The following is a 27,404-nucleotide window of genomic DNA, read 5'->3' on the forward strand; positions in this document are numbered from 1 at the left end:
GTTGTCCATTTATGTGATTGAATCGCTATTATATCCTACATTCCCAGATATTTAGTTAGTTTTCTTAAGCTTGTTCCTTGGCTCTTTTTTTTTTTCTTTTTTTTTAAACTGCCTGGTACTGCCTATTCTGTTCTCTAGTTCATCAGTGTCCTTGAGTTTGCATTCCTCTTTTTGGTCAACTCCCCCAACTGGCTTGTCTCCGTGCTATTCTTGTTTACCCTGCTTTACTCTGCCTTCTTCCTCTATGCAAATTCCTGTGCCTGTTTCTCTGTATCTTGATCTGATTTCTTGCCTACACTTTGCTTTTGGTATTCTTTTGTATGATTTCCCTAAAATTTGTGTAAAAGAAATGCCAGATACAGTCTTAAGTTTTTAAAGGGCCCGTGGTGTTGATGAGTAAAGAACTGGACTCTACAGACTGATTTTTTTTTTTTTTCATATTAGATGATCCTGTCACCTTACTTAAAGTCACAAGATAGTCTTTTTAAGAAAATTGCATCAGAATCACTTTATGTGTATTTATTCTGCTTCTTAAACACTTTAAAACCAAATTTGTTGTGTGGTGGAGAGGAAGAAATTAAGAAAAAAGATTGGAAATGTTAATCCCTCAAATCTTTGGTGTGGTCGTTAATACACTCAGTGTTTTCCTCCAGATTTAACTCGGGCTTTCCCTCACTTTGGAACCCCTAGATTTGTGACTACTGGATGTTTTAAGAAGCAGGGGTGCTTTCCTTGATACTGACTAAGGGGTCTGTTTACCTTCAGGATGACGTCAGAACTGGAGAGCAGCCTAACGTCTATGGACTGGTTACCACAGCTCACCATGCGAGCGGCCATCCAGAAGTCCGATGCTACGCAAAATGCACATGGGACAGGGATTTCCAAGAAGAGTGCACTCCTTGACCCGAACACCACCCTGGACCAGGAGGAAGTCCAGCAGCACAAAGATGGGAAACCTCCATACAGTTACGCCAGCCTTATTACGTTTGCGATTAATAGCTCACCCAAAAAGAAAATGACTCTAAGTGAGATTTACCAGTGGATTTGTGATAACTTCCCATATTATAGAGAGGCTGGCAGTGGTTGGAAGGTAAGGATTCTATTTAAATGTTTATCTTTATGCTGTGAAAAACAGCAGGATTGGCTTCTCTTGAAGATAAAGCTTTGTGGAAACCTACCTAATTAAAGATGAAATTCTGACTACAAGTCATTTCTAGGATGTAAAAAAGGAAATTAAATGCTCTTGATTAGGGAGTAACTGTTTTTGGTAGAATATTAATTATTTATAGCTTTATGATGTTAGAAGACCGACAAAGCATAAAGTAGAAACAGCAATAACGTAGATTCACCGGAAAACAATACCCACAGTTCAGGTAAGTTGATAGTGAGAAAAACAACCTAGTATTATTGCAACTAGTACTGTTTTTATCATCCAGGTTTCTTTAAACAGACTTTATTTTGGAAGAATTTTGGATTTATGGAAGAGTTACCTAAGTACAGAGGGGTCTCGCGTATCTTCACCCACTTCCTCTGTGGGACTATCTTCTATAGCCGTGGTACTGTGAGCAGAACTAAATGAATGCTGGCGTAACGCTTTGACCAAACAGCACTGTAAGCCGCTAAGTAAACTGCAGGCTTTATTCAGGTTTCGCCAGTGTCCTTTGATCTTCCAGATTCAATTCAGGATCTAATCTGGGATCCACGTGGCATTTAGCTGCCATCTGTCCTGTCTTCTTAGTCTTCTCCAGTCTGTGCCAGTTCCTCATCTTCCCTTGTCTTTTAGGACCCTGACGGTGTGGAAGGCTGCTTGTCAGGGGTCTTGTAGAATGTTCCTCACTTTGCTAATGTTTCCTTGGGTAGGTTGAAATAGTGCTTTGCAGGGAGAGCAGTGCAGCGGTGACCTGCTCTTCTCTGTACATCACGTCGGGGGAACTTGACGTCAGTTTGTCTTACTACTGGAGACGGAAACTTTGGTTCTTTGGTTAAGGGAGTGTCTGCTAGGTTTTTCCACTACAAAATTGCTACCTATTGCTTTGTAAATTATGAAATGTTTTAGGGGAGATACTTTGAGGGTATGCAAGTACTCTTTTTTTTTAATTTTTGTTCATTAATTTTAGCATTCATCGGTAGATCCTTGCAGTAGTTTTTATTATTTTCTAGTGGTAACTTTCTCTTTTCCTTCATTTTTTTTTCCCATATTAATTGGGATTCTTCTGTAAGGAAGGCTTGTTCCTTCCCCTTTTAATTATTTAATCATATATTTGTAGTTATGGTATGCACTCATGGATATTTAGTGTATTTTTTTTGTGCTTTGTTATTTGCTGCTCAAATTATTGCTGCTTTGGCCATTGGGAGCACTTATAGGTTGGCTCCTGTACCTTTGGATGTGGTCCCATTCTTTTTTTTTTAAGCACTTAATAGTAACTTTCTGGCATCACGAGATGTCCAGGTTCACCTTCCGTACCCTAGCTCTAGAATCAGGCCCTAACTTCTCATCCAGGCTTTTGACATACCATCAAATTAGTTTGCTACTTCACTTACGTTATATAAGAAATAGCTCAACTTGCTTTCTTTTTTGTGTGCACTGTTATGTTCATATTCTTATGTAGGGGTTACCCATTTGTGGGCTGTGTGTGTGTGTGTGTGTGTGTGTGTGTGTGTGTGTGTGTGTAAGAAGATCTATGGAGCTTTAGGTCTGCCATCAGCTGGTAGTTACTTATGTTCCTCATAAGCTTTTCTGTCTTAACACCTTCGCCTTTTTCTTCTTGCTTTTTAGGGCTGCATGCACGGCATATGGAAGTTCTCTGGTTTGGAGTCGAATCCAAGCTCAGCTGCCAGCCTTCTCCACAGCCACAACAATGCAAGATCCAAGCCGTGTCTGAGACCTACACCACAGCTTACTGCAACGCCGGATCCTTAACCCTCTGAGCGAGGCCAGGTATTGAACCTGCCTCCTCATGGATACCAGTCAGGCTCGTTACCCCTGAGCCTCAATGGGAACTCCCACCTTAGTCTTTTTTTGTTTGAATATATTTGTTAAAGACATTTACTGCATTACTGTGTACCAGTGATTTGCTGTGTACCCTGCCAGATGATCAAGTGCCTTATGGGAAGGGATTTTTTTCTATATCTTTCTATTCCATGCCCTAGCACCATACTTCATTTAGTAAGCCTCAGTGAATACGGTTTGAATGGGAGCCTGAATCCTGGTCTCAGCCTAGGATTCCTAGCTTTATTTTATGCTAGTTCCCTCTCATGTATTCTTTCTCCTGGCTATTCCAGCCTGTTATCTGTCCCAGAAATAAACACTTGATTTCTTTCTTGCTTTTGTTTTCCTTTTATTTTCTATCTTGCCATTGTTCTATTTGGCATTATTCTGTTTACTTATTTATTCATTTATTTTTTTGCCTTTTAGAGCAGCACCCACGGCATATGGAAATTCCCAGGCCAGGGGTTGAATTGGAGCTGTAGCTGCTGGCCTGCGCCACAGCCACAGCAATGCCAGATCCGAGCCATGTCTGTGACCTGTACCACAGCTCATGGCAATGCTGGATCCTTTACCCACTGAGCAGGGCCAGGGATTGAACCTGCACCCTAATGGATACTAGTCAGGTTCGTTTCTGCTGAGGCACAACAGAAACTCCTGTTCATTCTTTTTTAGTTGTGTTTTTTTTTTTTTGGGGGGGCCATGACCATGGCATGTGGAAGTTCCCAGGCCAGGAACCAAACCCACACAACAGCAGCACTCCAAGCCACAGCAGTGACATCGCCAGATCCTTAGCCCACTGAGCCACCAGGGAACTCCTATTCTGTTTATTCTTTAAGCTCCTATTTAACCTCTCTTCTCCCAGTAGAATTAATCTTTTATGTTTGCATATGTTTTAGTAGTAACTTCATTATAGAACTTACAGATTTCTGTTTGAGATCTTGTTGCATGTAAGTCCACCTGAGATTCAGTTTGCTGGATTTCTTGCTGTTGGCCAGCCCAAGTTATAGTCTGAAACTGCTTTGGAAGTAGTGATACAGTTGCATCTGGAAGATACATAGTTTGGACATAATAAAGAAAGAGGGATGGAAGGAGGAAAATGGGAGTAGGTGGGGAAGCATGCTGTTGCTTTTTAGAACAAAATATGCCGAGGAGATTATCTGGTCCAATCTCTTGCTTTAGATGGACCTTTAACATTTCCAGGGATTGCTATTTCATAATTATTCTGGTTTTTTTTCCTTTTTTACCATTTTTTTTTCTTTTGTTTTCATGGCTGAACCCTTGGCGTATGGAAGTTCCCAGGTTAGGGACTGAATCTGAGCTGTAGCACTGACCTGTGCTGCAGCTGTGGCAAAGCTGGACTCTTTAACCCACTGTGCCAGGTCGGGGATCAAACCTGCTCCTCTGCATTGACCTGAGCCGCTGCAGTTTGATTCTTAACCCACTGTGCAACACTGGGAACTCCTCATAATTATTCTTTTTAAAAAGGTTCTTTTTGCCCAGTTTTAGGAGCCCAGAACTTGCCGTGATCACTTTTTATTTTATTTATTTATTTATTTTTTTGTCTTTTTCTAGGGCCGCTTCCCACGGCATATGGAGGTTCCCAGGCTAGGGGTCCCATCAGAGCTGCAGCCACCAGCCTACACCACAGCCACAGCCTCTGTGACCTACACCACAGCTCGTGGCAGTGCCGGGTTCTTAACCCACTGAAGGAGGGCAGGGATTGAACCTTTGTCCTCATGGATACCAGTCAGGTTCGTTACTTCTGAGCCGCGACAGGAGCTCTCCCATCTCGCACTTTTTAGGTGGGTGGGTGAACACAAGTTTTTCCAATGCGGTCTTTCTTTTCCTTGTCTTTTAATTTGGACTGAGTATTTTTAGTAATGACATTTTCTCTTCACTCCTATTTTGTTAGTTGTACCTCTTTCTAAATTTTGTTTTAGGAGGTGATTACTCCAGGTTTACCACACACGTCTTTAACTTACACATTCTGCCTTCAGTGGACCGTTTTACATGTAGCCCACGGACGTTACCAGCCTTACGTGGTTGACCCTTGAGCAGCCTGGGCAGGAGGGGCACTGACCCCCGCACAGTTGAATGTATAGCTTTACGATGGGGCCTCCATATTCATGGTTACGCAGCCGTGGATTAAACCATCCTGGCATGGTGTAGTACTGCAGTATGTATTTATTGAAAAAAATTCTCAGAGTTCCCATTGTGACACTGCGGAAACAATCCGACTAGGAGCCATGAGGTTGTGGGTTCCATCCCTGGCCTCGCTCAGTGGGTTAAGGATCTGGTGTTGCTGTGGCTGTGGTGTAGGCCAGCAGCTGTAGCTCCGATTTGACCCCTAGCCTGGGAACCTGCATATGCCACAGGTGTGGCCCTAAAAGCAAAAAAAAAAAAAAAAGAAAGAAAAAAAGAAAAATTCTCATGTAAGTGGACCCATGGAGTTCAAACCTATTATGTTCAGGGGTCAACTGTATGTCTAATTTCCCGGACCCAGTCTTTGTGTTAGTGTTGTCATATATTTTACTTTTACCTGTTACCAACCCATAATAAAACTGTTCTATTCGCTTTAGATGGTTATCTTCTAAAGGCATTAAAGCAAGAAAAAGTAACTTTTAAAAACTTGCGTTCATCGTCGCCCTCTCTGGAGCTCTTCTTTCTCGTACATCCAGGTTTCCATTTGGTATCCACCTTCTCTCTGAAGAACTTGCTTATAGCACTGCCAGCCACCTGGCAGGACAAGAAATGGACGCTTTCAGCTTTTGTTCATCTGTAATTCATTTTTGAGAGAGATTTTCACCGCGTATATAGAATTGACTTTTAGTATTTTAAGATGTCACTTTGTTGTCTTCTTGCATGGTTTTTGAGACATCTGCTGTAATTCTTATCATTATTTTCCTATACATAATATTTTTTTTTTCTCTTGGTGCTATCAAGATACTCTATTCATTTTGATTTTCAGCATTTTGACTATATTGAATATAGGTGTGTGGATTTTTAATTCCTTCTGCTTGATGTTCTCTGAAATTCTTGCATCTGTGGTTTGATGCCTTGCGTTATTTTGGGGAGATTCTTGGCTGTGACTTGTTCAGAATTTTCTTTTGCCCCATTTTCATTTCGCCTTCTGAGACTCACATGTGTTGTTCCATAGTTCTCGGATGTTCTTTTTGGGGCCTGTGTGCGTGTGTGTTAGTTTGAGTAATTTCTGTTACTCTTGTCTCAGGATATCTGAGCTTTTCCCTAGTTGTGTCCAATCCGGATGAGCCATCTAGGGAATTCTTGATCTTTGATCATTTTTTTAATTTCTATCCCTTTTTTTTTTTTTTTTGGTCTTTTTAGGGCCTTATTCATAGCACATGGAAGTTCCCAGGCTAGGGGTCAGGTCAGCGCTGTAGCTGCAGGCCTACACCACAGCCATAGTAACGCCAGATCTGAGTTGTGTCTGCAGCCTACACCACAGCTCATGGCATTGCCGGATCGGATGGTTAGCTCACTAGGCGGGGCCAGGGATTGAACCCACATCCTCATGGATACTGGTCAGATTCGTTACTGCTGAGCCACGGTGGGCACTCCTCTATCGCTTACATTTCACTCTTAGAGCTTGTACACCTCCATTGAGGGTCCCATCTCTTGATGCAAGTCGTGTACTTTTTCTCCTTGGTGCTTGAGCACACACACCAGTCATGGTTTTTACAGGTTCTTGCCTGATATTTCTGACCCCCGAGTCGTCTCTCAGTTGGGTTTTGTTGATTGCTTTGTCTCTTGACAATGTTTTTTTTTTTTCTTTTCCTTGTGTCTTGCAATTTTTGACTGAGCGCCTAATATATGTGTAGAAGAATTGTAGAGATAAGCTAAGTAGTATTTATAATAAACGGTCAGGCATCTTTTTTCACAGGCCATTTGTGTGGGAAGCTGCATTACTCCGTTGGTTGAGCTGAATTTAGGTTTTGTTGTCAGTGTATTGCCTTTCAGCATACCTCAGGTTGACATTCCTCCTGCAGCAGATTCCTCTTCCCTTGTGGTTGGAGCGGGGGGACTTGGGCGCTGCAGAGTTTTCCTGGTTTCCCCACTTTCTCTTTAGATTTTGTCTCTACCTACCTTGTCTTCCCTCCTCTATCAGTAGGTCGTTATTACTTGTTATTTACTGCGAGGCTTGTGATAAGGGGTGGTTTTGTTTGGTTTTGTTTTGTTTTTCCGTTGTCTTGATCCAGCCTTAGTCTTACACAGGCCCTAGGATTGGGGGTGGGGCTTTTTCAGTGCTTCTTTCCCTCTTTTGTGTGGGAGGTTCCTGCCCCTTTCCCAGCTAGAGCCAGCCTCCACCTCAGCATGGTGTATTGTTGTGGGATACGGGCCCCTGGGTAGTTTCTGAACTTGTCCCAGAGGTAAAAGGATTTTGCTTTTGTCCTTCGTCCATCAGCAGTGAGTCTTTGCCTCTATCCTGGAAAAGTGTTTCCTGTCCTTCCCTAGAGGCAGAAGGGTTTTGTTTCTATTCTTCAGTCTTTGCCAGAGCCCTGTGGATAGAGGTTTGGCTACTCCTACCTCAGACTTAAGTTTTTTGTTTTGTGAGATCTGTAGAAAGTGGTGTGGCTTTTTTCCCTCACGTTGGCCATCAGTTTCCTCCTTCCTGCTTAGGCTGCAAGACTTTCCTTGGTCTCCTTTCCTCCCCCTAATCTTCATTGTGAGCATATGGTGAAGGCCCAAGAGCGTCTTCCTAACTTGAGAATGACTGGAAACTTCCCTTGTGTCTGGGGTCCTTGTTACCTTAAACTGATGCACTAGCCCACGATTGGCCTTTCACACTGTGGCTAATTTCTTGGGTGCTTGGGCGGTGGGCCACCTCCTTCTCCCATGTTCTGCCAAAAGGTAAGACAGTTTGTCTTCTTTCTCTTTGAATGGGCTTACTGTTCTTAGGAATTCATTTGTTGGGCTGCCTTGCACCCTCAGCTGTCTGATGTGGCTTTAAAATAGCCTTTTTTTTCCCCCTTATCCATTGGTTTCTCATTGTTGGGGAAGGGACGTTAGTCTTTATAACTGTTACCTTCCAAGTAGAGGTGGAGCTCTCATTCGTAAGCTTTAAACTGATAGGTGGTGGTGAGATGGGCTTGAATTTATGTTCTCTGGTTATATTTTAAAAACTTCATTAATCCCAGTATTGCCCCCAGGAGAGGCATGTTTTATTGTAGGCTTTGTTGTTAGAGTTCTGAATTTTATATCGAAAATAATATGATTATACCAAAAGATGACCCACCCACCCCCAATTCCAAGTAGTAGCTACATGCATTTGGAGCCCTTCTGCCAAATACCTGGCCATTTTGGAACAAACAAAATTATAAAATGGATTTTGGAGCATTTCATTAAGAAGAAATTGCCTTTGAGTATTTTCTGTGAAAGTTGTGGCACCGTCCTACTTATTCATGGAGGATTTCATGTTTCCTAGATTGTCCAGGTTCCTTCTCCAAGTTGTCCGTTCTTTCCTACTGCGTTGAGGAACCTACGTATCCTTGCTGGTTTCTGTAGCCAGTGTCATCCCATGTGGTTTTCTTTCTTGCATATTGTAGGGAGAATCTGTTGGATTTTATGTGCTCTTGTAATGGAGTAGTGGGATTTTTTTTGTTTAAAACTTTCAAAACTCCTTAAAAAGTGATGACACATGCCTGGTAGAGCATTTGAACCTTGCTTAAAAGTTAAAGGAGGATGGTGGTCATTCCCTCTAATGCCGTGTAGGGTAACGCTTAGCACTTTACCCTCTGGCTTCTTTCCAAGAATAAGTAAATTAGCTAACAAATATGTATATCACAATTAAAATCATAATATGCATACAATTTTATATTTGGCACGTAATATTTAACATTAATTATTGACATCTTCCTATATCCTTAAAAGGTCTTAATAAACATTTAAAATGGGACATATATTCCATTATTTGGAATTTTGTAAAATGCAGTAGACTCTGTCTTTTCCAATAACTACTTCCCTTTGCAACATTCATAATTTGAAAATCAGAAAGGTTTAAATTTGAAGCTCGTTTTTAAAGGTTATTCCTTTTGTAATTGTATTCCAGTGCATAGAGATATTTAGGGTATTTAAAGGAGGGTTTTGGTTTTTGGATTCCAATGACGCTATGGCTTTTCTTCCTTTTTAATTTCAGAATTCCATTCGACATAATCTGTCCCTGAACAAGTGTTTCCTTAAAGTGCCTCGATCCAAGGATGACCCCGGAAAGGTAGGAGTTGTTTTCTTGAGATAAAAGTATTGGATTCTTCATTGTATCTCTTGGCATGTTTGAATCAGAACTATATCTTTAAAAGAATTGGAGTGAAAGCATTCAAGAACTTGCCTAGTTCAGTGATCAGGAACCATTGTGAAATAGCAAAGCTCTCCCTCACCCCACCCGCCCCGTCCCACCTCACCTCACCTCACCCCACCTCACCCCACTTCACCCCACTTCACCTCACCTCACCCCACCTCACCTCACCGTCTTTTGGTTGATATGTTCCAAGGACCAGCCAGCCGGGGAGAGGTTTCTTTTTAGGCAGTGAGAAGCTGGCTAGTGTAGAGCCTGCCCTCTGTTGCAGTTTGCGGTTTCTAATCTAGTTTTTGTGGGTTACTCTCCTAAGTGTTATGTACTAAATTCAGTTTGGCTTTTGAATTGCTCATTGGAACCACAGCGTAAGAGGTGAGTCTGTGTGTAATTGACAATAAGTGGAAGTAATTCTTACCCCGAAATAGAATTTTCTTTTATTTCCTTGTCTTCTTAGTTTCTGTTTGTTCCTTTTCATTCTGTTTATCTTTTGCCATCATTACATTTTTAGTATTTTATCTGCAGAAACTTGCCCGCTTTTGCTTCCAGGTTGTGTCAACTCCACTGTGGCCTGAACCGGGTACTAGTTGCCAGGATTCTAAAACTCAGAGTACTTGCTTGGACCGTATGTGGTTGTCGTGATAAGTTATTAGTTGGATTAGGACTTTGAGACAGTGTGTCTTTTGGCTAGCACTCATCTTGTTTGGATGGTTAGACTTCTTGTCATCTTTAGATTACTGTCCTTGGAAGAATTTTTCTAGAGTATAAGGTTGGTTATGTTATCACCCTGCTTAACAGTGTCCTGGAGATGTTTCTTTGTTATAAAATATCTTTTACTATCTTTCTTTAATCTGCCTTTCTGGCTGTGATTTCACCTCATTCATGACCCACTGTGAGGAACTATGAATGCACTTTTCATATAGTTTTCTCTTATTGCACAAACTCCCTCTGTCTGGTGTACTCCTTGCCTTTTAAGATTGAGCTGCGCCATCTGCCCTCTGGAGCTTTTTTCTTTTCCTATACTTCAGCTGGGTTTGTTGTTCCATCTTTTGAGTTCCGGATGCTCTGTCATTATTGTAGTGGGTTCCTAACTGGTCTCTCCATCCTAACACTTGCTGTCTTTACTTTTAGGAGCCAGCCCTTTTTCATAAATGTTAAACTAATCATATGATTTCTGTGTTTAAAATCTTCATTGGTTATCTGCTGCCATTAGGTTTAGGTCTAAAGAGGGTAGGGATAATAGATATGTTGTTCCCTTTTCAACCCCAGTTGCTTGCACAGTGGCTGGTGGCACTGAGGAGACACTCTTGAGTCAGTGGAAGTACGGTTGACTCTTGAACAGTGTGCAGCTTAGAGGCCCTGACTCTCTGCAGAGCTGAAAATGCCAAGTATCACTGATAGCCAGCCCTGGGTTTCCATGGTTCCTGCGACCCTCCGTGCTACCTCTCTAGTCAGCCAGCTGCCGACTGTGGAGTAGTGGTTACTGTTGGAAAAACCCGTGTGTGGGCAGGCCTCTGCAGTTCAAGCCTGTGTTGTTCCCGATCCGCTGTATTTCATCCTTCGCTGTACCGCTAACTCGCTGAGCTTAGACATGGAGAGCTACTCACCTCAGTTGTGAAGCAGGCACGCTTAAGTCGTGGATGTTTTATAGCACCTGCTGTGACCTGTCCTTTCAAGTTGGTTCTCAGTCGGGTTGAGTAGATTATGGCAGTGGTCTTCTTATTTGGCCCAATTTATTATTTGTGTGCATTCGTGACTCTCTAGTGTTGTGCACAGGAATTGAATTTTTCTTTCCTTTAAACCAGGCTTACTATACAAAAGAAGAATTACAACTTTTTGTATTTGTTTTATTATAATCGCTGATGGTTAGTGTATGTGAATCTGACTCAAAGTCTGCTTAGTAGAGTTTAGAGATTTCTATTTTGTTAGATTTCTATGAAAATACTAATTGAAATCTGTAAACATCCGTTCAGACTTAATTTTTAAATGAGGTTTAAGTCATTAAAAGATAGAAAACCAGCACTCATGAATGCTTAACTATCTTATGTACTAAATTGTAACCAATTGGAGACCTACTTAAAAAACACTGTGCTGTCAAGTTTTCTTTTGTGCAAAACGTAAAAGCTTTTCTCCAGCTTTAACTAAATAACACCCCCGGGGTGAGGCAGATACGGAAAACCTGTTCCTCTTTGCAGCTGTTCTTCTCGAATCAGGATTGTATTTCTATGTGTGACCAAAACAGAATCCAGAAGTAAATGGAATCCCGGGAGGTTAATGAAAGCTTTCAACTTTTACCATTACTCTGTAATTTTAAAATGCTGTTTTTAATCTAAGCACATCACTGTTCTCATTGATTTTGACCATTATAAAGGACACTTATAGTATACTTTTATTTTAGTCTCAGGGTGATATTTAAATACCCGTTATGCTCACTGATTTTGGTCAGAAGTAAATGTTGTAAATCTGATCTTATAAAAAAGTACGTTTAGGCGTTCCTGTCATGGCTCAGTGGTTAATGAACCCAACTAAGATCCGTGAGGATGCCGGTTCGATCCCTGGCCTCACTCAGTGGGTTAAGGATCCGGTATTGCTGTGAGCTGTGGTGTAGGTCACAGATGTGGCTCAGATCCCTTATTGCTGTGGCTGTGGTGTAGGCCAGCGGCTTCAGCTCTGATTGGACCCCTAGCCTGGGAACCTCCGTATGCTGCGGGTGCAGCCCTGAAAAGACCAAAAAAAAAAAAAAAAAAAAAAAAAAAGAAAAGAAAAAAAAATTATGTGAATAAAGTTATTTTAATTTTTGATGCCAAAATAAGATTTTTGTTTAAAAAGGTTCCGTTGCTTAAAAATTTTGAAAACCTCAGATCTAGCCCATTTTATAGAAGAGACACTAAGGCCAGTAAAGGGGGAATGACTTCCTCAAGTTGGGTGTGGAGTTAGAACCCAAGTGTACTGGCTAGACTGACTTGCAAGTCACAGACATCTATTACAGACTAACTCGAGGGAGAAAATAGCTGCAAGAAGGACTGGAACTGGAGCCACATTCTTAAACTGCATCACCAGGAATGTATCCTCCGCTCCTTTGGTTCTGCTAGCTTCTCTGACGGCTTCATTTTCAGCCCAATTCGTGGCAGAGATGCCATCAGCAGCTTATGGCATATATTCTACTAGATCAGTTAACCCTTAGCAGAGAGTGTTTGGTGCCCTCCCCACCAAGGCCACTGGAGTCCAGCCATCTTCTGATAATGAATGTTCAACAATCAGAATATACTGGTGCTTTTTCCATTCTACCAGTCTTCCATGAAAGGGAAGCCAAAGTGTTAGCTAAGTTTTGGTACTTATGAATTGTTTTTTCTTTTTGTATTACAGTGTTTCCTGGCATTTGAGGAGCTTTTCCAAAACCACCCTCACCACAGTGGGAGAAAACCATTGAGCCAGGGTGGGGTGGGAGTAGTTTTTGGCTGTGGGTCCCCTTAGGATTTTGCCAGCTGCTGCCGTGACCCAGATGGGTCCAAGAGGTAGAGGTGGAAGGAGTTCCTAGAGCATCTTCTTTCCCATACTTTTAGGGTAGAACTCCCTGTTCAGTGTATTACCAGAGAGGTGTGGGGCCAGCATAAACTTGAGAAGTACTGTTGAGTTACAGGTGCTTTTATACAGCTGTGTATTCCTGACTTGGGCCTTTGTTTTGTCTTTGTACTCGCCCATGTATGTTGATGGTCTGAAGTCCACGTTCTTTTCCCTGAAACTCAGTTCAAACAGCTACATTATTGCTTTCTTTGAAAAGAAACACAAACAAAATGAAATTCTGTTTTGCCTCCATCCTGCAGCTTCTTGGGGACAGAGTCCTGTTTTCCCTTGATTACACCCCTTTTTCTCTATCCAGTCTCTCTCTTTTTAGATTCCTGTCTTTTATCTCCTCTCTTATCACTAGCCTTATTTTCTATATTTTTGTCTTTTTTTAATCTAATTTTTTTGGTGAATGTCTTTTTTTTTTTTTTTTTTTTTTGTCTTTTTAGGGCTGCACTTGCAGCATATGGAATTTCCCAGGCTAGGGGTTGAATCAGAGCTGTAGCTGCTGGCCCACACCACAGCCACAGCAACACCAGATCCAAGCCACATCTGCAGCCTGCACCACAGCTTCTGACAACTCCAGATCATTAACCCACTGAGTGAGGCCAGGGGTGGTTACTGGTCAGAGCCTGGGGGCCTCCGGGTGTGTGGGGAAACACTTGACCCATTGCTAGAGAATTAGCCTTTGGAGGTTCTGAGATTGTGGTTATTTTCTACTGCTGTCCTCTGTCATAATATGAAACTGTAACATAGTGACTGATGGCTTTTTTTCAAAGGGTATTCTTTTTTGGCCATGTTCGTATGGGGTTGTATTTATTTGTAGATTATCTGTTTTTGTTGATACCCTGTTTTGGTCATTTGGTTTGTAAAAGGATGCAGAGAACTGGAGGGGTTTGAGAGAACATAAGATACAGTATTAGGTGATAAGCAGTGTTGCGGAACCGTAGGTCTGTACCCTGAAGAAGGAAGACAGTAGATTTTAATTCTTAAAGTAGGTGCGTAATTTTTGTGAGGAAGAAGTTGACCTCTCATCTGTGTCTTGGAAAAAAACCAACGGAAAGTAGAATTTAAAGGTTGGACCAGAATAAGCACATCATATTTATTGGAGTGAGAAAACACTCCTAGGGGCCTCAGGGAAGGCTTTAGAGTTTTTTCCCATTCCTAAAGCACTTCAAGGAGAGAAGAAGTTCTTAACCTTTGCAGTTTTAACTCAGGAAAGGTGAGAACCCCAGTGGGACGCCAGAAGAGGGCATGGTCCAGTTTAGCCGAGGGACCGGACAGAGCAAAGTGGAGGTGGACTCGGCAGTGAAGGGAGTTCGTGTAAGTACCACCTTGAGGTGAAGACGTGAGTTGGTGCCGAGAGTGCGAGTCGAGGCTCAAGTGGATCGTGAGTGTGAGGCGGTCCGTCAGACACGTCAGGGTTAGAGAGCCCAGAGTGAGCACGGGGAGAGGCATTCAGAGAGGATGGGAGAGGCTGCGCTGGATGGAGACGAGACAGCGCTGCGGAGAGAGAAGAGCTCTCCCGGAACCCTCACGGTGCACTGTTAGTCAAAGCAGTTAGTTTAATTAGAGCGGTCTTTTCTTTGCATATGCAGTTTTCTCTCTCCTCTCGAGGGTGGGAGATAAGGTTGTTATTGGCTTCTCTTTTCCAGATCTAAATTGCTTTTTACAAAATAGTGTTTTGCCCTCAGATACATTTTTTTAAGTTACGTATTGTAAAATTCATTCTCTGGGGTGTGATTCTAGTAGTTTTGACAAATGCACACAGCAGGAGCATAACCATGATTGAGACATAGAACAGCATTGCCCCCCCCCAAGCTTTGGAAACCACTCATCCATTTTTATCCCTGTAATTTTGCCTTCTCCGGGAATTCATGTAAGTGGGCCTCACAGGAGGTGGCCTTTTGCATCTGCCTTCTTTCCCTTGGCATAATGCATTTGACTTTTTTTTTTTTTTTGTCTTTTTGCTATTTCTTGGGCCGCTCCCGCGGCATATGGAGGTTCCCAGGCTAGGGGTTGAATTGGGGCTGTAGCCACCGGCCTACACCAGAGCCACAGCAACGTGGGATCTGAGCCGCGTCTGCAACCTACACCACAGCTCATGGCAACACCAGATTGTTAACCCACTGAGCAAGGGCAGGGACCGAACCTGCAACCTCATGGTTCTTAGTTGGATTCGTTTCTGCTGTGCCGTGACGGGAACTCCTCAGATTTTTTTTTTTAACGCTTAGATTCAGCAATTAATTTGACAAACACTGAGATTCAAGACAATGTTGAATTAACATAGTAACATTTAATAGTCATATGTGAGTTATAGTAAATATAGGTGAGCTATCTCTTGGAAAGCAGTTGTGACATAGTAAAACCTTATTTATCTTCAACTTAAATAATTTCTTTCTTTTCTTTCTTTCTTTTTTTTTTTTTTTTGTCTTTTTAGGGCCACAACTGTGGCATATGGAGGTTCCCAGGCTAGGGGTCAAATTGGAGCTGTAGCTGCTGGTCTTCACCACAGCCACAGCAATGCAGGATCCGAGCTGCATCTGTGACCTACACCTCAGCTCATGGCAATGCCGGATCCTTAACCCACTGAGCAAGGCCAGGGATTGAACCTGTGTCCTCGTGGATGCTAGTCAGAATCGTTTCCACTGAGCCATGACGGGAACTCCCTAAATAATTTCCAAAAGGATTAGGTTAAGGCACTGATGATTTAAAAACAAGATGTGGCCAACTGTTAGTCATTTAATAGAACATACTGTTTTTAAGTATCGTTAACATTTAGAGAAACCTTTTACTATGCTACAGTCAGTGTGCTAATTACATATTATTTTTAATCCGTTGGTTAAGAGTAAATTCCTTAACACTCTTTCCTGAGCAACACTTAGATTAACTTGATAATCAGTGTAACATTAATAAAAAGCTATTACTTGTTCAACAAGGATGTTCCACTCATATTACATCAGTGTGTAATAGGCCAGGGTGCTGTGTGTTGACCTAAAATTTCAGTCAGAAGTTATTGGAATAATTAAGTATACTTTATTTGAAGTGATAAATATTAGTAATGATGAAAATAAAGGCATTTAAGTCTGTCTCTGACACATCTTTATTTCTGATGCATTTTCTGTACTTAAGAAAAGCAAGAAATTTTCGTATTAATCATCTTTATTATTGATTTGATCACTTTTAAGAATGCTGCCTAATTTTCACTTGGGTGCCGCTTTTTGCCCCCTCTCTCTAGAATTAATCTTTGTTTTAGGATATCTTGAAGTTTATAGGCGATTTAGTTTTGGAAGATGTGTTCAGGGCTACACAGTTCTAACTTGTGATCTTTCTTTGGGATTTTGTGGACTAAGACAGTCTTGTGCCTTAGGAAGACCTTAACTTGCTGTGCCGGAGTTGTTGGTATGGATTCATCACAACGTCTGCATTTGTGTATCGTCCCTTTGCATATTTACAGCCTAGGGCGCTCGTTTCCAGGCACTGTCTCAATCTTTAGAACAAACCTGCTTTCAGGCCCCAGTTTTGGATAGTGATCTTTAAGCCCGTAGTAGATTTTTCTATAGCAGATCAGGTCACTTAAGTCTCACATAGCAGAATGTCACATAAATGGAATCATTCAGTATATACTTTGTGACTAGCTTCTTTCACTCAGCATAATGTCTGTGATGCTATTGCGTTGTCAGGTGTTTTTTTCTTCGTAGTATTCCATTGTATGCCTGTACCATGGGTTTTTGGTCCATTTATCTGTTAGTGGACATTTGGGTCCACTACTAGGAAATTGTTAGACAGGTTTTATATGGACATATGCTTTTGTTTCTCTTGAATAAGGGAGTATTAACTTGGTAAGAAACTGCCAAGTCTTTCTCCAAAGTGGTTGTGTATTTTGCATTACCAGTAGCAAGACATGTGAATTCCAGTTGCTCCGTATCCGGACCAACAGTTAGTATTACCTGTCTTTTTAATTTTAGTCATTGTACTGAGCATGATGTAGTGTCTCACTGTGGTTTTACTGAGTTTTCCTGACGACTGTTGATGTTGAGCACCTTTTCGTGTGTGCTTCCTTGTCGTCTTTGTATCTTCTCTTCTCTTCTGAAAGCTCTTTTGAAGTCTTTTGTCTTTTTTTCCTTTTAAAATTTGGTTGTCATTACTGAGTTGTAAGAGCTTTATGTATAATCTGGATATATTTTTTCTTGGATTTATATTGTGTAAACATTTTTTTCAACTGTGGCCTGCCTTTTTGTTTTCATAACAGTGTCTTAAGAGTACAAGCTTTGGATTTTGACGAAATGAGATTTATTAATTTTTAGTTTAGTGATTAGCGACTTTTATGTCCTGTCCAGGAATTCAAACAAGGTCATAAATATTTTCTCCTGTAGGTTTTATAGTTTTAGATTTTACATTTAGGTCTATGATGCATTTCAAATTAATATTTGTTTATGGAGTATTTAATATTTCTGTTGAACTGTTCTTTTATCTCTATAAAATGCTCTTAAATTATGAATATTTCTTTTGAAACTTTATTTGTCTGATATAATGTAATGACTGTAGTTTTCTTAGTATTTTACTTTTAGTCTATAAATTATTTAAAGTGTGTATCTTATAAACAAGCTATAACCATTGACTTTTTAAATTTAGTCTGACAGTCTCTGCCTTCTAATATGATTAGTGATTTGCTTGCTCTTTGTTTTTCTTTTGTTTCTGTGTTGCCTCATTTTTTGCAGCCTTTGGAGTTAATCACATAGTTTTATAGTATTTTATTTTATTCTCTCTGGTGACTTCTTAGCTACGCTCCTTTTATTCATTTTTTTAGTAGTCATTCCAGAGCATACCAACTTGTGCTGTTATCTAGGTCTGCTCACAGCTGATGTTACACCACCTCTCAGCTCACCCCTTGTGCTTCAGGCCACTTGCCACACAGCCTCCTCCCATCCACCTCACAAGTGTAATAACCTCACAGCAGTGTAATTCCCTTTATCTGCCCATCCCTTTCTTTGTGCTTTTGTCATATCTTGTACTTCTCCTTGCCTCATGAATCTCATCATAGGGTTTGGGCTCTTTTTTTTTTTTTTTTCTGCTTTAGAAAGTTAGTTGTGTTTTTTTTAAGGAAATTATGCTGAAGATGCTCTTTTCTGCAAATCCAGGTTTTAAGCCTAACAGCATCCTTTGGCATTTCTGGTAGTGCAGGTCTGCGGGCAACAAATTGTATGGGCTTTTGTTTATCTGAAAAGGTTTTTATTGTATCCTTAGACTTTATTTGGCTGTGGAATCTTGAGTTTTTTTTGGGTTTTCCTCACCTTTCAGAACTTTGAAGCTATTCTGTTATCCTTGGCCTCCCTTATTTTTGGAGAAAAGTCACCTGTCCTTTATATTTTTATTCTCCCGTGTGTAATATACCCATCTCCAACCCCATCTCCTCTTTGGTAGCTTTCAAGATTTTTGTCTTTTATCTTTAGGTTTGAGCAGTTTGACCTAATAAGAAGAGGCTTAGCAAATTTGGTTTTTATCCACATTTGGGATATTTTTGATAATTATTTCTTATAAGCAATTATAAGAATTTCTCTCCTTTTAGTGTCCAATTAAAGTACGATAGACTGTTTGACATTGTTTCCTAGATCATTGAGGCTTTCTTTTTTTTTTTTGTCTTTTTGCTATTTCTTTGGGCCGCTCCCGAGGCATATGGAGGTTCCCAGGCTAGGGGTCGAATCGGAGCTGTAGCCACCGGCCTACGCCAGAGCCACAGCAACGCAGGATCCAAGCCGCGTCTGCAACCTACACCACAGCTCACGAGCTCATGGCAACGACGGATCGTTAACCCACTGAGCAAGGGCAGGGACCGAACCCGCAACCTCATGGTTCCTAGTTGGATTCGTTAACCACTGCGCCACGACGGGAACTCCGAGGCTTTCTTTGTTTTCCTTTTTGCTCCTTAGATTGGATAATTTTTACTGATCTACAAGATCTCTGACTCTCTGTATCCTGTTCTGTCATATCTAGTGAACTTTATAGTCTAATTATTGGGCTTTTTAATTTTAGAGTTTCCATTTGGTCCTTTTTTTGTGTAAAGAGAAAATTGGTGAATTGAGTTCAGCCATTGGCTTTGATGCTGGATTCGGGATTCTGTGTTGTCTCTAAAGTTTGTCAACATGAGACGTGTCCAGGAGCTTGTGCGTCACCTTTTTTTTATAAGAAGGTACGTAGCACTGTCCAGATCTCCACAGGGTGTAAAAATCCCCTGAACCTAATCCATTCTTTCATCTGATTCCTTTCATCATCATTGATGTTTTGAGATCCTGGGAATGAAAACAAAACAATGAGAAGAAATGAGATTAAACAGTTATTTCAGTGGTAAATAATTTGGATTACTGTATCACCTCCAGATGGTCTACTACCTCTAATCTCTGTTCACCTCTGCTCCGTCTGTTTGTTACATGGCTGCCTTAAGGTATGGTACACAGATAAGCACATAAGCACACCTCTGTGGTCACATTTTCAGCTTCAGCCCTCAGCTTCATGTTTCTAAACTTTATGCTGATGCTATACTGCACCACTTTTCTTAGATTTATGATGCACTTAAATATCTTAATATTTTTGTTCATATTCTTCATTGTATTTAAGTAGTCTTTCTTTTTTTTTTTTTTAAGGCCATACCTGCGGCATATGGAGGTTCCCATCCTAGGGGTCGAATTGGAACTGTAGCCGCTACCCTATGCCACAGCCACAGCAACGCCAGATCCAAGTCACATCTGCAACGTATACCATAGCTCTTGGCAGCACTGGATCCCTAACCCACTGAGTGAAGCCAGGGATCGAACCTGAGTCCTCATGGATACCATCCCTCCCTCTCTGTTTTCACCTGTTTTCTTTTTATTACCATACTTCTTTGAGCATTCTGCTGTCACAGCTCCTGAATGATGTAGCTATCTGTAGTTTGATCTTTTCCATCCAGTTGTGAGTTTTTTGTTGACAAGGATTTTTTTCAATTTCATCGGCCCTTAGCATCTAGCATAATATGTGATACATAGTAGAGTTTAATAAATGTTTTTCACAAGAATGATGTTTATCTTTTCTTAATTAATTAGGAAGTAGTTCTGCTCTCGAAGTTCCCATCATGGCTCAGTGGTTAATGAATCTGACTAGGAACCATGAGGTTTTGGGTTCGATCCCTGGCCTTCCTCAGTGGGTTAAGGTTCCAGTGTTGCCGTGAGCTGTGGTGTAGTCGCAGAAGTGGCTCGGATCCCACGTTGCTGTGGCTCTGGTGTAGGCCAGTGGCTACAGCTCCGACTAGACCCCTAGCCTGGGAACCTCCATATGCCGAGGGAGCGGCCCTAGGAAAGGCAAAAAGACAAAAAGGAAAAAAAAAGACGTAGTTCTGCTCTTAAGGGAACTTTTCTAGTTGAATATTAATTCTCCTGGTCTTCAGGTGTTTTAGAAATTGCCTCTTTGCTTCTTTTCACTTCTACCTTTTCTGTTGATCAGTAGAGCAAGGATCAAGACTGTTTATTTCCCTTCTTAATATGAACTCCCAAATGCTTCAAATTTGAGAGACTTTTGGAAATCTTATTCTTCAGGCAGGTTAACTACTTGACTTGCTCTGACCTTAGTAACTATTTAGAATTTCGATTAAGATTGACATGGTCCAAAGGAAAGCCAGAAAAGAGTTTGAAATCAAGACTTGAGTTGTTTCTGGGCATGACCACTGACTGCTTTGTGACAAGCGACTTTTGACTGTATTGGGCATACCAGTGTATTAGATTAGAGTTCTTTAATTCCTGTTCTTTCTCAGTTAAAAAATTTTTTCAGTTATAATTCACATACCATAAAATTTACCCTTTAAAAGTGTGTGATTCAGTGGTTTTTACTATATTTGCAAAGTTGTACATTCATCACTAGTATCCAATTCCAGAACATTTTCATATTATCAGCCCCAAAAGAAACCCATTTCTCATTAATAGGCACCCTCCCTCGTGCCTCAAGCTTTTGGCAACCAGTAATTTACTTTCCATTTCTGTGGCTTTGCCTGTTTTGGATGTTTCAGATAAATGGAGCCATATATAATGTGACTTTTTGCATCAGGCTTCTTTCATCTAGTATAAGGTTTTCAGGGTCATCTGTATTGCAGCATATAGCAGTATTTTATTCCTTTTTACGACCGAAGGATAGTTCATTGTATGGATTTATCACGGTTATGTCTTCATCAGTTGACGGACATTTGGGCTGTTTCCGCTTTTGGCAGTTATGAAAAATGTTGCTCTGATCATTTATGTACAAGCTTTTGTATGGGCATAATGTCTTCATTTCTCTTGGACATGTTTTCATTTCTCTAGGACTGTAATTGCTGGGTCATGTGTTTCATCTTTTGAGGAACTGCCCAACTGTTTGCTGAAGCGCCTGCACCATTTGACAGTCTCAAACTATGAAGGCTTCCAGTTTTTTTCTTACCCTTGCCAACACCTTTTTGTCGTATGTGCCTTTTTGATTATAGCATCCCGGGTGTGAAGTGGTAACTCTGTACCAAGGGTTTGATTTACATTTGCCCTGAAGGCAAAGAATGATGATTGCCCTTTTGTGTGCATACTGACTTGCCTTTTGTTAGAAATTGTTGGAGATGAGAAAGAATACTGGGAGATTAGTACAAAGTAAAATGTGGTCATATAATGGGAGAGGGAATATTTTATATGTGTTATATTTAATCCTCAGTATATCACCAGGGTCCATTGGACTCAATTTTGTTTTTGCCTATCTATTTTGAGTAGTTCTAATTTGTTAAGATGATTATTTTATGACTTTTATTCTTTATATAAAATAAGTCTTCCAAAGAACAAAGAGAAAATATATCATCTTAAGAATTATTTCATCATTGCCCATCATTTTTTCTCCATCATGCGCAAGCATCAAAATTACAAGATGCAGCAGAGTAATTGAGTGACATAGAAGAATGATGCCATGATGAGATTATCACTATTATCCATCATGTGTTGCCCAAAAGTCTTGCATCTTTCAAGAAGGCATAATAAAGTCTTTAAATGTCATTTAAGTCTTTTTTTTCTTTTAGTTTTCATTGAACATAGTTGAGAATTGAGATATTTTTTTCTGCCTATAATGACAAAAAGATGAAAATTGACAGAAGGAAATGGTGTACTATTATTAGTAGAATCAGAAGAGGAATACAGAGATGGACAGCAGCACCCTAGACTCTAATTATGATGGCGTAATTGAGTTGATGGTATTGGTAATTAGTTTTCCCGAACCCGAGAAATACCGAGTTAGTGATACATTCCTAAGGACAAAAAGATACTTGCTATTTTCAGCCATTTAGCCATTCAGGAAGGTCTTCATCATGCAGTATTTGTGACTAGAATCTGAGGCATCCCGTTTTTTCCGTAGAAAGTCACATTACAGTATTTTTTATCTTTTAAGGTGTTTGTGCACCAAAATTCACTTGATACAGTCATAAATGAACAAATCCTGAAGTCTAATGTGTATACAAAAGTACTTAGAGGGAATTAGATGATATAGAAATTCAAACATTTATTGGATTCATCATTCTGTTTTGGGTTTCTAAACCAAATATAAAAGATTTTTTTTACATTTATGGAGCAGAGATGGCCATCCTTCAGCAAAGTTCTGAGCCATCAAATATTACAAATGTATTGTACTGGCAGTTTGAGCAGTTAGTCCCATTCAAAAGATATTGACCAATTGATGTACATATCTTCAAAACCAGAAGATTTTGAATATATTAAATATAACGCACATTACATATGTAATACAGAAAATTTGTATTTGCTATGTTCAAATTCCGTCTTTTTTTTTTTGGTCTTTTTAGGGCCACACCTGTGGCATACGGAGATTCCCAGGCTAGGGGTCTAATTGGAGCTACAGCTGCCAGCCTGTACCACAGCCACAGCAACATCAGATCCGAGCTGTGTCTTATGCCAGTATCTCATAAGATTGTTTCTCACTGTCCTTATATTACTTATTCTGTAAATTATTTGCAAAATGACTAAACTATAAACAAGCAGTGTCTGGACACAGATAGCAAATAAATACTAATGGCTAGTTTTCCTGCTTTATTACTTAGGGCTAATTGTCATGGAACTCTGAAAGAGTTCCCTTCATGGGTTCAGTGGTTAACAAACCTGACTAGGATCCATGAGGATGTGGGTTCTACCACTGGCCTTGCTCAATGGGTTAAGGATCCAGTGTTGCCATGAGCTGTGGTGTAGGTCGCAGACACGGCTCGGATCTGTGTTGCTGTGCCTGTGGTGTAGGTCTGCACTTGCAGTTCCGATTCAGCCTCTGGCCTGGGAACCTCCGTATGTGGCGGGTGTGGCCGTAAAAATAAATAAATGAATGAATGAATAAATGAATAAGTAAATAAGATATGAGGAAAGTGGATAAAGGGTTTGGTAACTTGTCCCAGATTGTTGAACCATAGCTGGTTAATAGATATTCTCTTCAGGATAGCACATGACCTTCAAAACATTGTATAGGCGTACCTCATTTTATTGTGCTTTGCAGATACCACAGTTTTTACAGATTGAAGGTTTGTTGAAACCCTATGTCAAGCAAATCTATTTGGCACCATTTTCCCAATAGCATTTGCTCACTTCATGTCTCTCTGTTACATTTTGGCAATTCTCTCAGTACTTTACACTTTTTCATTATTAGTATTTTTGTTACAGTGACTTGTGATCAGTGGTTTTTGCTGTTACATATTGTAGTTGTTTTGTGATGCCATGAATTGCGCCCACATAAGACCACAGACTTAACTGATAAAGGTTGTTTGTTATCATCACTCTTTCACTTACGAGCCTTTCCTCCATCTCTCTCTTCCTCTCCTTGGGCCTCCTTATTCCCTGAGACACACCAATAATGAAATTAGGCCAACTAATAACCCTGCGGTGGCCCCCAAGTGTTCAAATGACGGAAATGGTTATATTCTCTCACTTTAAATCAAAAGTAGAAATGATTAAGCTTAACGAGGAAGGTGTGTTGAAAGCGGAGATAGGCCAAAAGCTAGAATTCTTGTGGAAAAAAGTTAGCCAAGTGGTGAATGCCAAGGAAGAGTTCTTGAAAGAAATTAAAAGAACGACTCCAGTGAGCATACGTGTAAGAAAACGAGGAGTTGCTGCGTGGCTCAGTAGATGATGCATCTGGCATTGTCACTACAATGGCTCGGGACACGGCTGTGGCACAGGTTAGATCCCTGGCCTGGAAATTTCTGTATGCCGCAGGCGCGGCCAAAAATATAAAAAAATTAAAAAAAAAAAAAAGAAAGAAAGAAAGCAAAATAGCCTCTTGCTGACGTGGAGAAAGTTTGAGTGGTCTGATGGAAGATCAGACCAGCTACAACATTCCTTTAAGCCAAAGCCTAATCCAGAGATGTTTTTTTCACGCCTGCTAATAATAACACAGTATCCATTGTGCAGCCCATAGACAAAGGAACAATTTTGACTTTCAAATCTTATTATTTAAGAGATACCGAGAGATACATTTCATCAGGTTATAGTTGCCATAGACAGTGATTCCTCTGATGGATCCGGGCAGAGTAAATTGAAATTGTTCTGGAAAGGATTCAGCATTGTTTGTGCTATTAGGAATACATGGATTCATGGAAAGAGGTCAAAACATCAAGATTAACAGGAGTTTGGAAGAAGCTGAACCAACCCTTAAGGATAGCTCTGAGGGGTTCTGGACTTCAGCCGAGAGAGGAGCTGTAGTCATGGAGTGCGAATAGTAAGAGGACTGGAATTAGGAGCGAAACCTGAAGATGTGACTGAATTGCCGCAGTCTCCTCATCCATCAAAGTCCATCAACTTTGATGGATGAGGAGTTGCTTCTTCAGGATGAGCAAAGAAATGGAATCTACTCCTGGTGAAGGTGAAGACTGTTGAAATGACAACAAAGGATTTAGAATATTACATAAACTTAGTTGACAAAGCAGTAACAGGGTTTGAGAGGATTGACTCCAGTTTTGAAAGAAGTTCTATGGGTAAAATGCTAACAAAGAGCATAACATGCCACAGAGAAATCATACATGAAAGGAAGAGTCAGTTGATGTGGCGGGCTTTATTGTTGTCTTATTTTATTGCATTGCCGCAGCTACCCTAACCTTCAGTAACTACTACCCTGATTAGTCAGCAGCCACCAACATCAAGGCAAGACCCTCTGTCAGCAAAAAATTAAGACTAGCTAATGGCTCAGATGGTGGTTAGTATTTTTTAGCAATAAAGTATTTTAAAATTAAGGTATGTGTGCATTGATTTTTTTTAGATATAATGCTATCAAATACTGAATAGACTACAGTATAGTATAAATAACTTTTATGTGCACTGGGAAACTTAAATGTGATTTGCTTTATTGCAGTATTTATTCTATCGCAATAATCCACTGTTGAACCCTCAGTATGTCTTGAAATATGCCTGTGATGCTTTTGTTGAAATTCATCATGCTGTATTACTCTGGAAATTTTTTATGGGGCGTTGCCTAGAAGGGTAGGAAGTGAAAGAGACTGATACCAGGTGGAACAAGTAGCCCTGACTCAGGTGGAACAAGTAGCCCTGATAGTGAATTTAGCAGATATAAATTTCGAAAAAGCCATTATAAATATGTCGAAAAATTAAAAGTAAACATATTCCAATAATTAGTGAATGAGGAGATGAGGAATTTGAATACAGACATAGAAACTATAAAAGAAAACAAATGAAAATTAGAGAGCTGAAAAGTACAGTAACTAAATGAATAATCCACTGAATGGCCTAAATGGAGTGTTGGATACAGCAGAAGAAGAGATCGCTTAATCAGGAATATCTAAGAATTACACATGTGTGCCCAAAATAAGGTTTAAAAAATTAAAACTCCTAGAACTACAAAAAGAAATAAGCAAATCCACAGTCTTTTTTTTTTTTCCTTTTTAGGGCCACACCCGTGTTATATGGAGCTTCCCAGGCTAGGAGCTGAGTCAGAGCTGTGTCTGCCACCTACACCACAGCTCACGGCAACGCCGGATCCTTAACCCACTGAGCAAGGCCAGGGATGGAACCCACAACCTCATGGTTCCTAGTTGGATTCGTTAACCACTGCGCCATGACGGGAACTCCGATACCAAAATTTAATTAGAAAAATCAGAAGGGTCTGAAGTCATTTACTTAAGCACATATCTTAAGAAGTTAGAAAAATAAGAGCAAGTTGAGTCCAAAGTAAGTAGAAGGAAGGAAATAATAAAGATAAATAAAACTAGAAATGAACAAACAGCAATGAAACAAGAATCTAAAATATTTAAGGAAAAAGCAATGCTGGTTTTACACAGACTCTTACCAAAAAAAAAAGATAGTAGATAATAAACAGTTTTCACTTGATTTAATGAGGTCAACATCACTTTATTACTAAAGTCAGACAAAGAAATAACAAGAAAACTATAGACTAGTATCTTTGGGAACTAATACTAATAATCTTTAACAAAATATTAGCAAATTAGATTTATTGGTATGTAAAATGGAGAATATATCATGACCAGTTGGGATTTGTTCCAGGAATGCGATGCAGGTTAAGAGTAGAAAACTAATTGATTTAACTCACCATGTCAGTAGAAGAAATCTGAAAAATCATATCTCAAGGGTAGAAAAGTTTGACCAATTTAATACTCATTCAGCAAACTAGGAATAAAAGGAATTTCTTTTATTTGATTAAAGCCATCTATTAAACCTACAATTCGTATTTTATGGTGAGACAGTGAATACTTCTCCTTTGAGATTGAGAACAAAGCATGTTTGCATTCATTGTTATTCATTCTCTTAGAGTCCAAGCCAGTGGAGTAGGGCAAGAAAAAGATAGAAAACATCCAGGTTGAAAAGGAATAAGTAGAAACTTTTTGCAAACAACTTTATTGCATGTGTAGAAAATCCTAAAGAGTCACTAGAATTCATAAGTGAGTTTAGCAAAGTCATGGGATACAAGGTCGATAAAAAAAATTTTTTTTTTTGTCTTTTGTCTTTTTAGGACTGCACTTGCGGCATATGGAGATTTGCAGCCTAGGGGTCGAATCGCAGCTACAGCTGCTGGCCTACCCCACAGCCACAGCAACCGCTGGATCCAAGCCACGTCTGCGACCTACACCACAGCTCACAGCAATGCCAGATCCTTAACCCACTGAGTGAGGCCAGGGATCGAACCCACAACCTCATGGTTCCTAGTCAGATTTGTTTCTGCTGTGCCACGACAGGAACTCCACAAGGTCAATATAATTTTGTTATACTACCAATTAATGGCTGGAAAATGAAGTTTTAAAAAAGCAGTTTCATTTATAATAGCATCCAAAATAGTGAAATAAGTCAGGGAGGTACATTTTAACAAAACATAAGCAAACATGTTTCCTGAAAACTCTCAAACATTAAGAGAGAGAAAACAGCTAAGTAAATGGTGCGATATAGCGTATTAAGGACTAGCGGACACATCGTTAGATGTCAGTCTGCCCCACATTGTTTACAGAGTTCATACAATCCCAGTGAAAATTCTAGTAGACTTATTTTTTCTTTTTAAAAT

General features: G+C 40.2%; 1 protein-coding gene and 1 long non-coding RNA gene across 19 annotated transcripts in view; one reads left to right on the forward strand and one right to left on the reverse strand.

The window, feature by feature from the left end:
• Positions 1–27,404, forward strand: part of FOXJ3 (forkhead box J3) — a 140,577-nt gene that overhangs the window by 44,107 nt on the left and 69,066 nt on the right. For all 18 annotated transcript variants that reach the window (XM_021096929.2, XM_021096935.2, XM_084965479.1 and 15 more), the window contains 2 exons: positions 766–1,090; positions 9,144–9,218. In XM_021096929.2, the coding sequence (XP_020952588.1) occupies positions 766–1,090; positions 9,144–9,218 (400 nt within the window). The remainder of the gene's footprint in view (positions 1–765; positions 1,091–9,143; positions 9,219–27,404) is intronic.
• On the reverse strand, positions 879–6,366 carry LOC146403043 (uncharacterized). The gene is made up of 2 exons (XR_014808584.1): positions 5,335–6,366; positions 879–4,557 (listed from the first exon to the last, which is right to left on the reverse strand). It is a non-coding gene; the product is annotated as an uncharacterized LOC146403043 (long non-coding RNA).

The sequence above is a fragment of the Sus scrofa genome, chromosome 6 (genome assembly GCF_054392235.1).
Source record: "Sus scrofa isolate SSC_HxYL_T2T_F1_AM1 chromosome 6, Sscrofa_HxYL_maternal_Yorkshire_Landrace_v2.0, whole genome shotgun sequence".
In the NCBI taxonomy this organism is placed as follows: Eukaryota; Metazoa; Chordata; class Mammalia; order Artiodactyla; family Suidae; genus Sus; species Sus scrofa.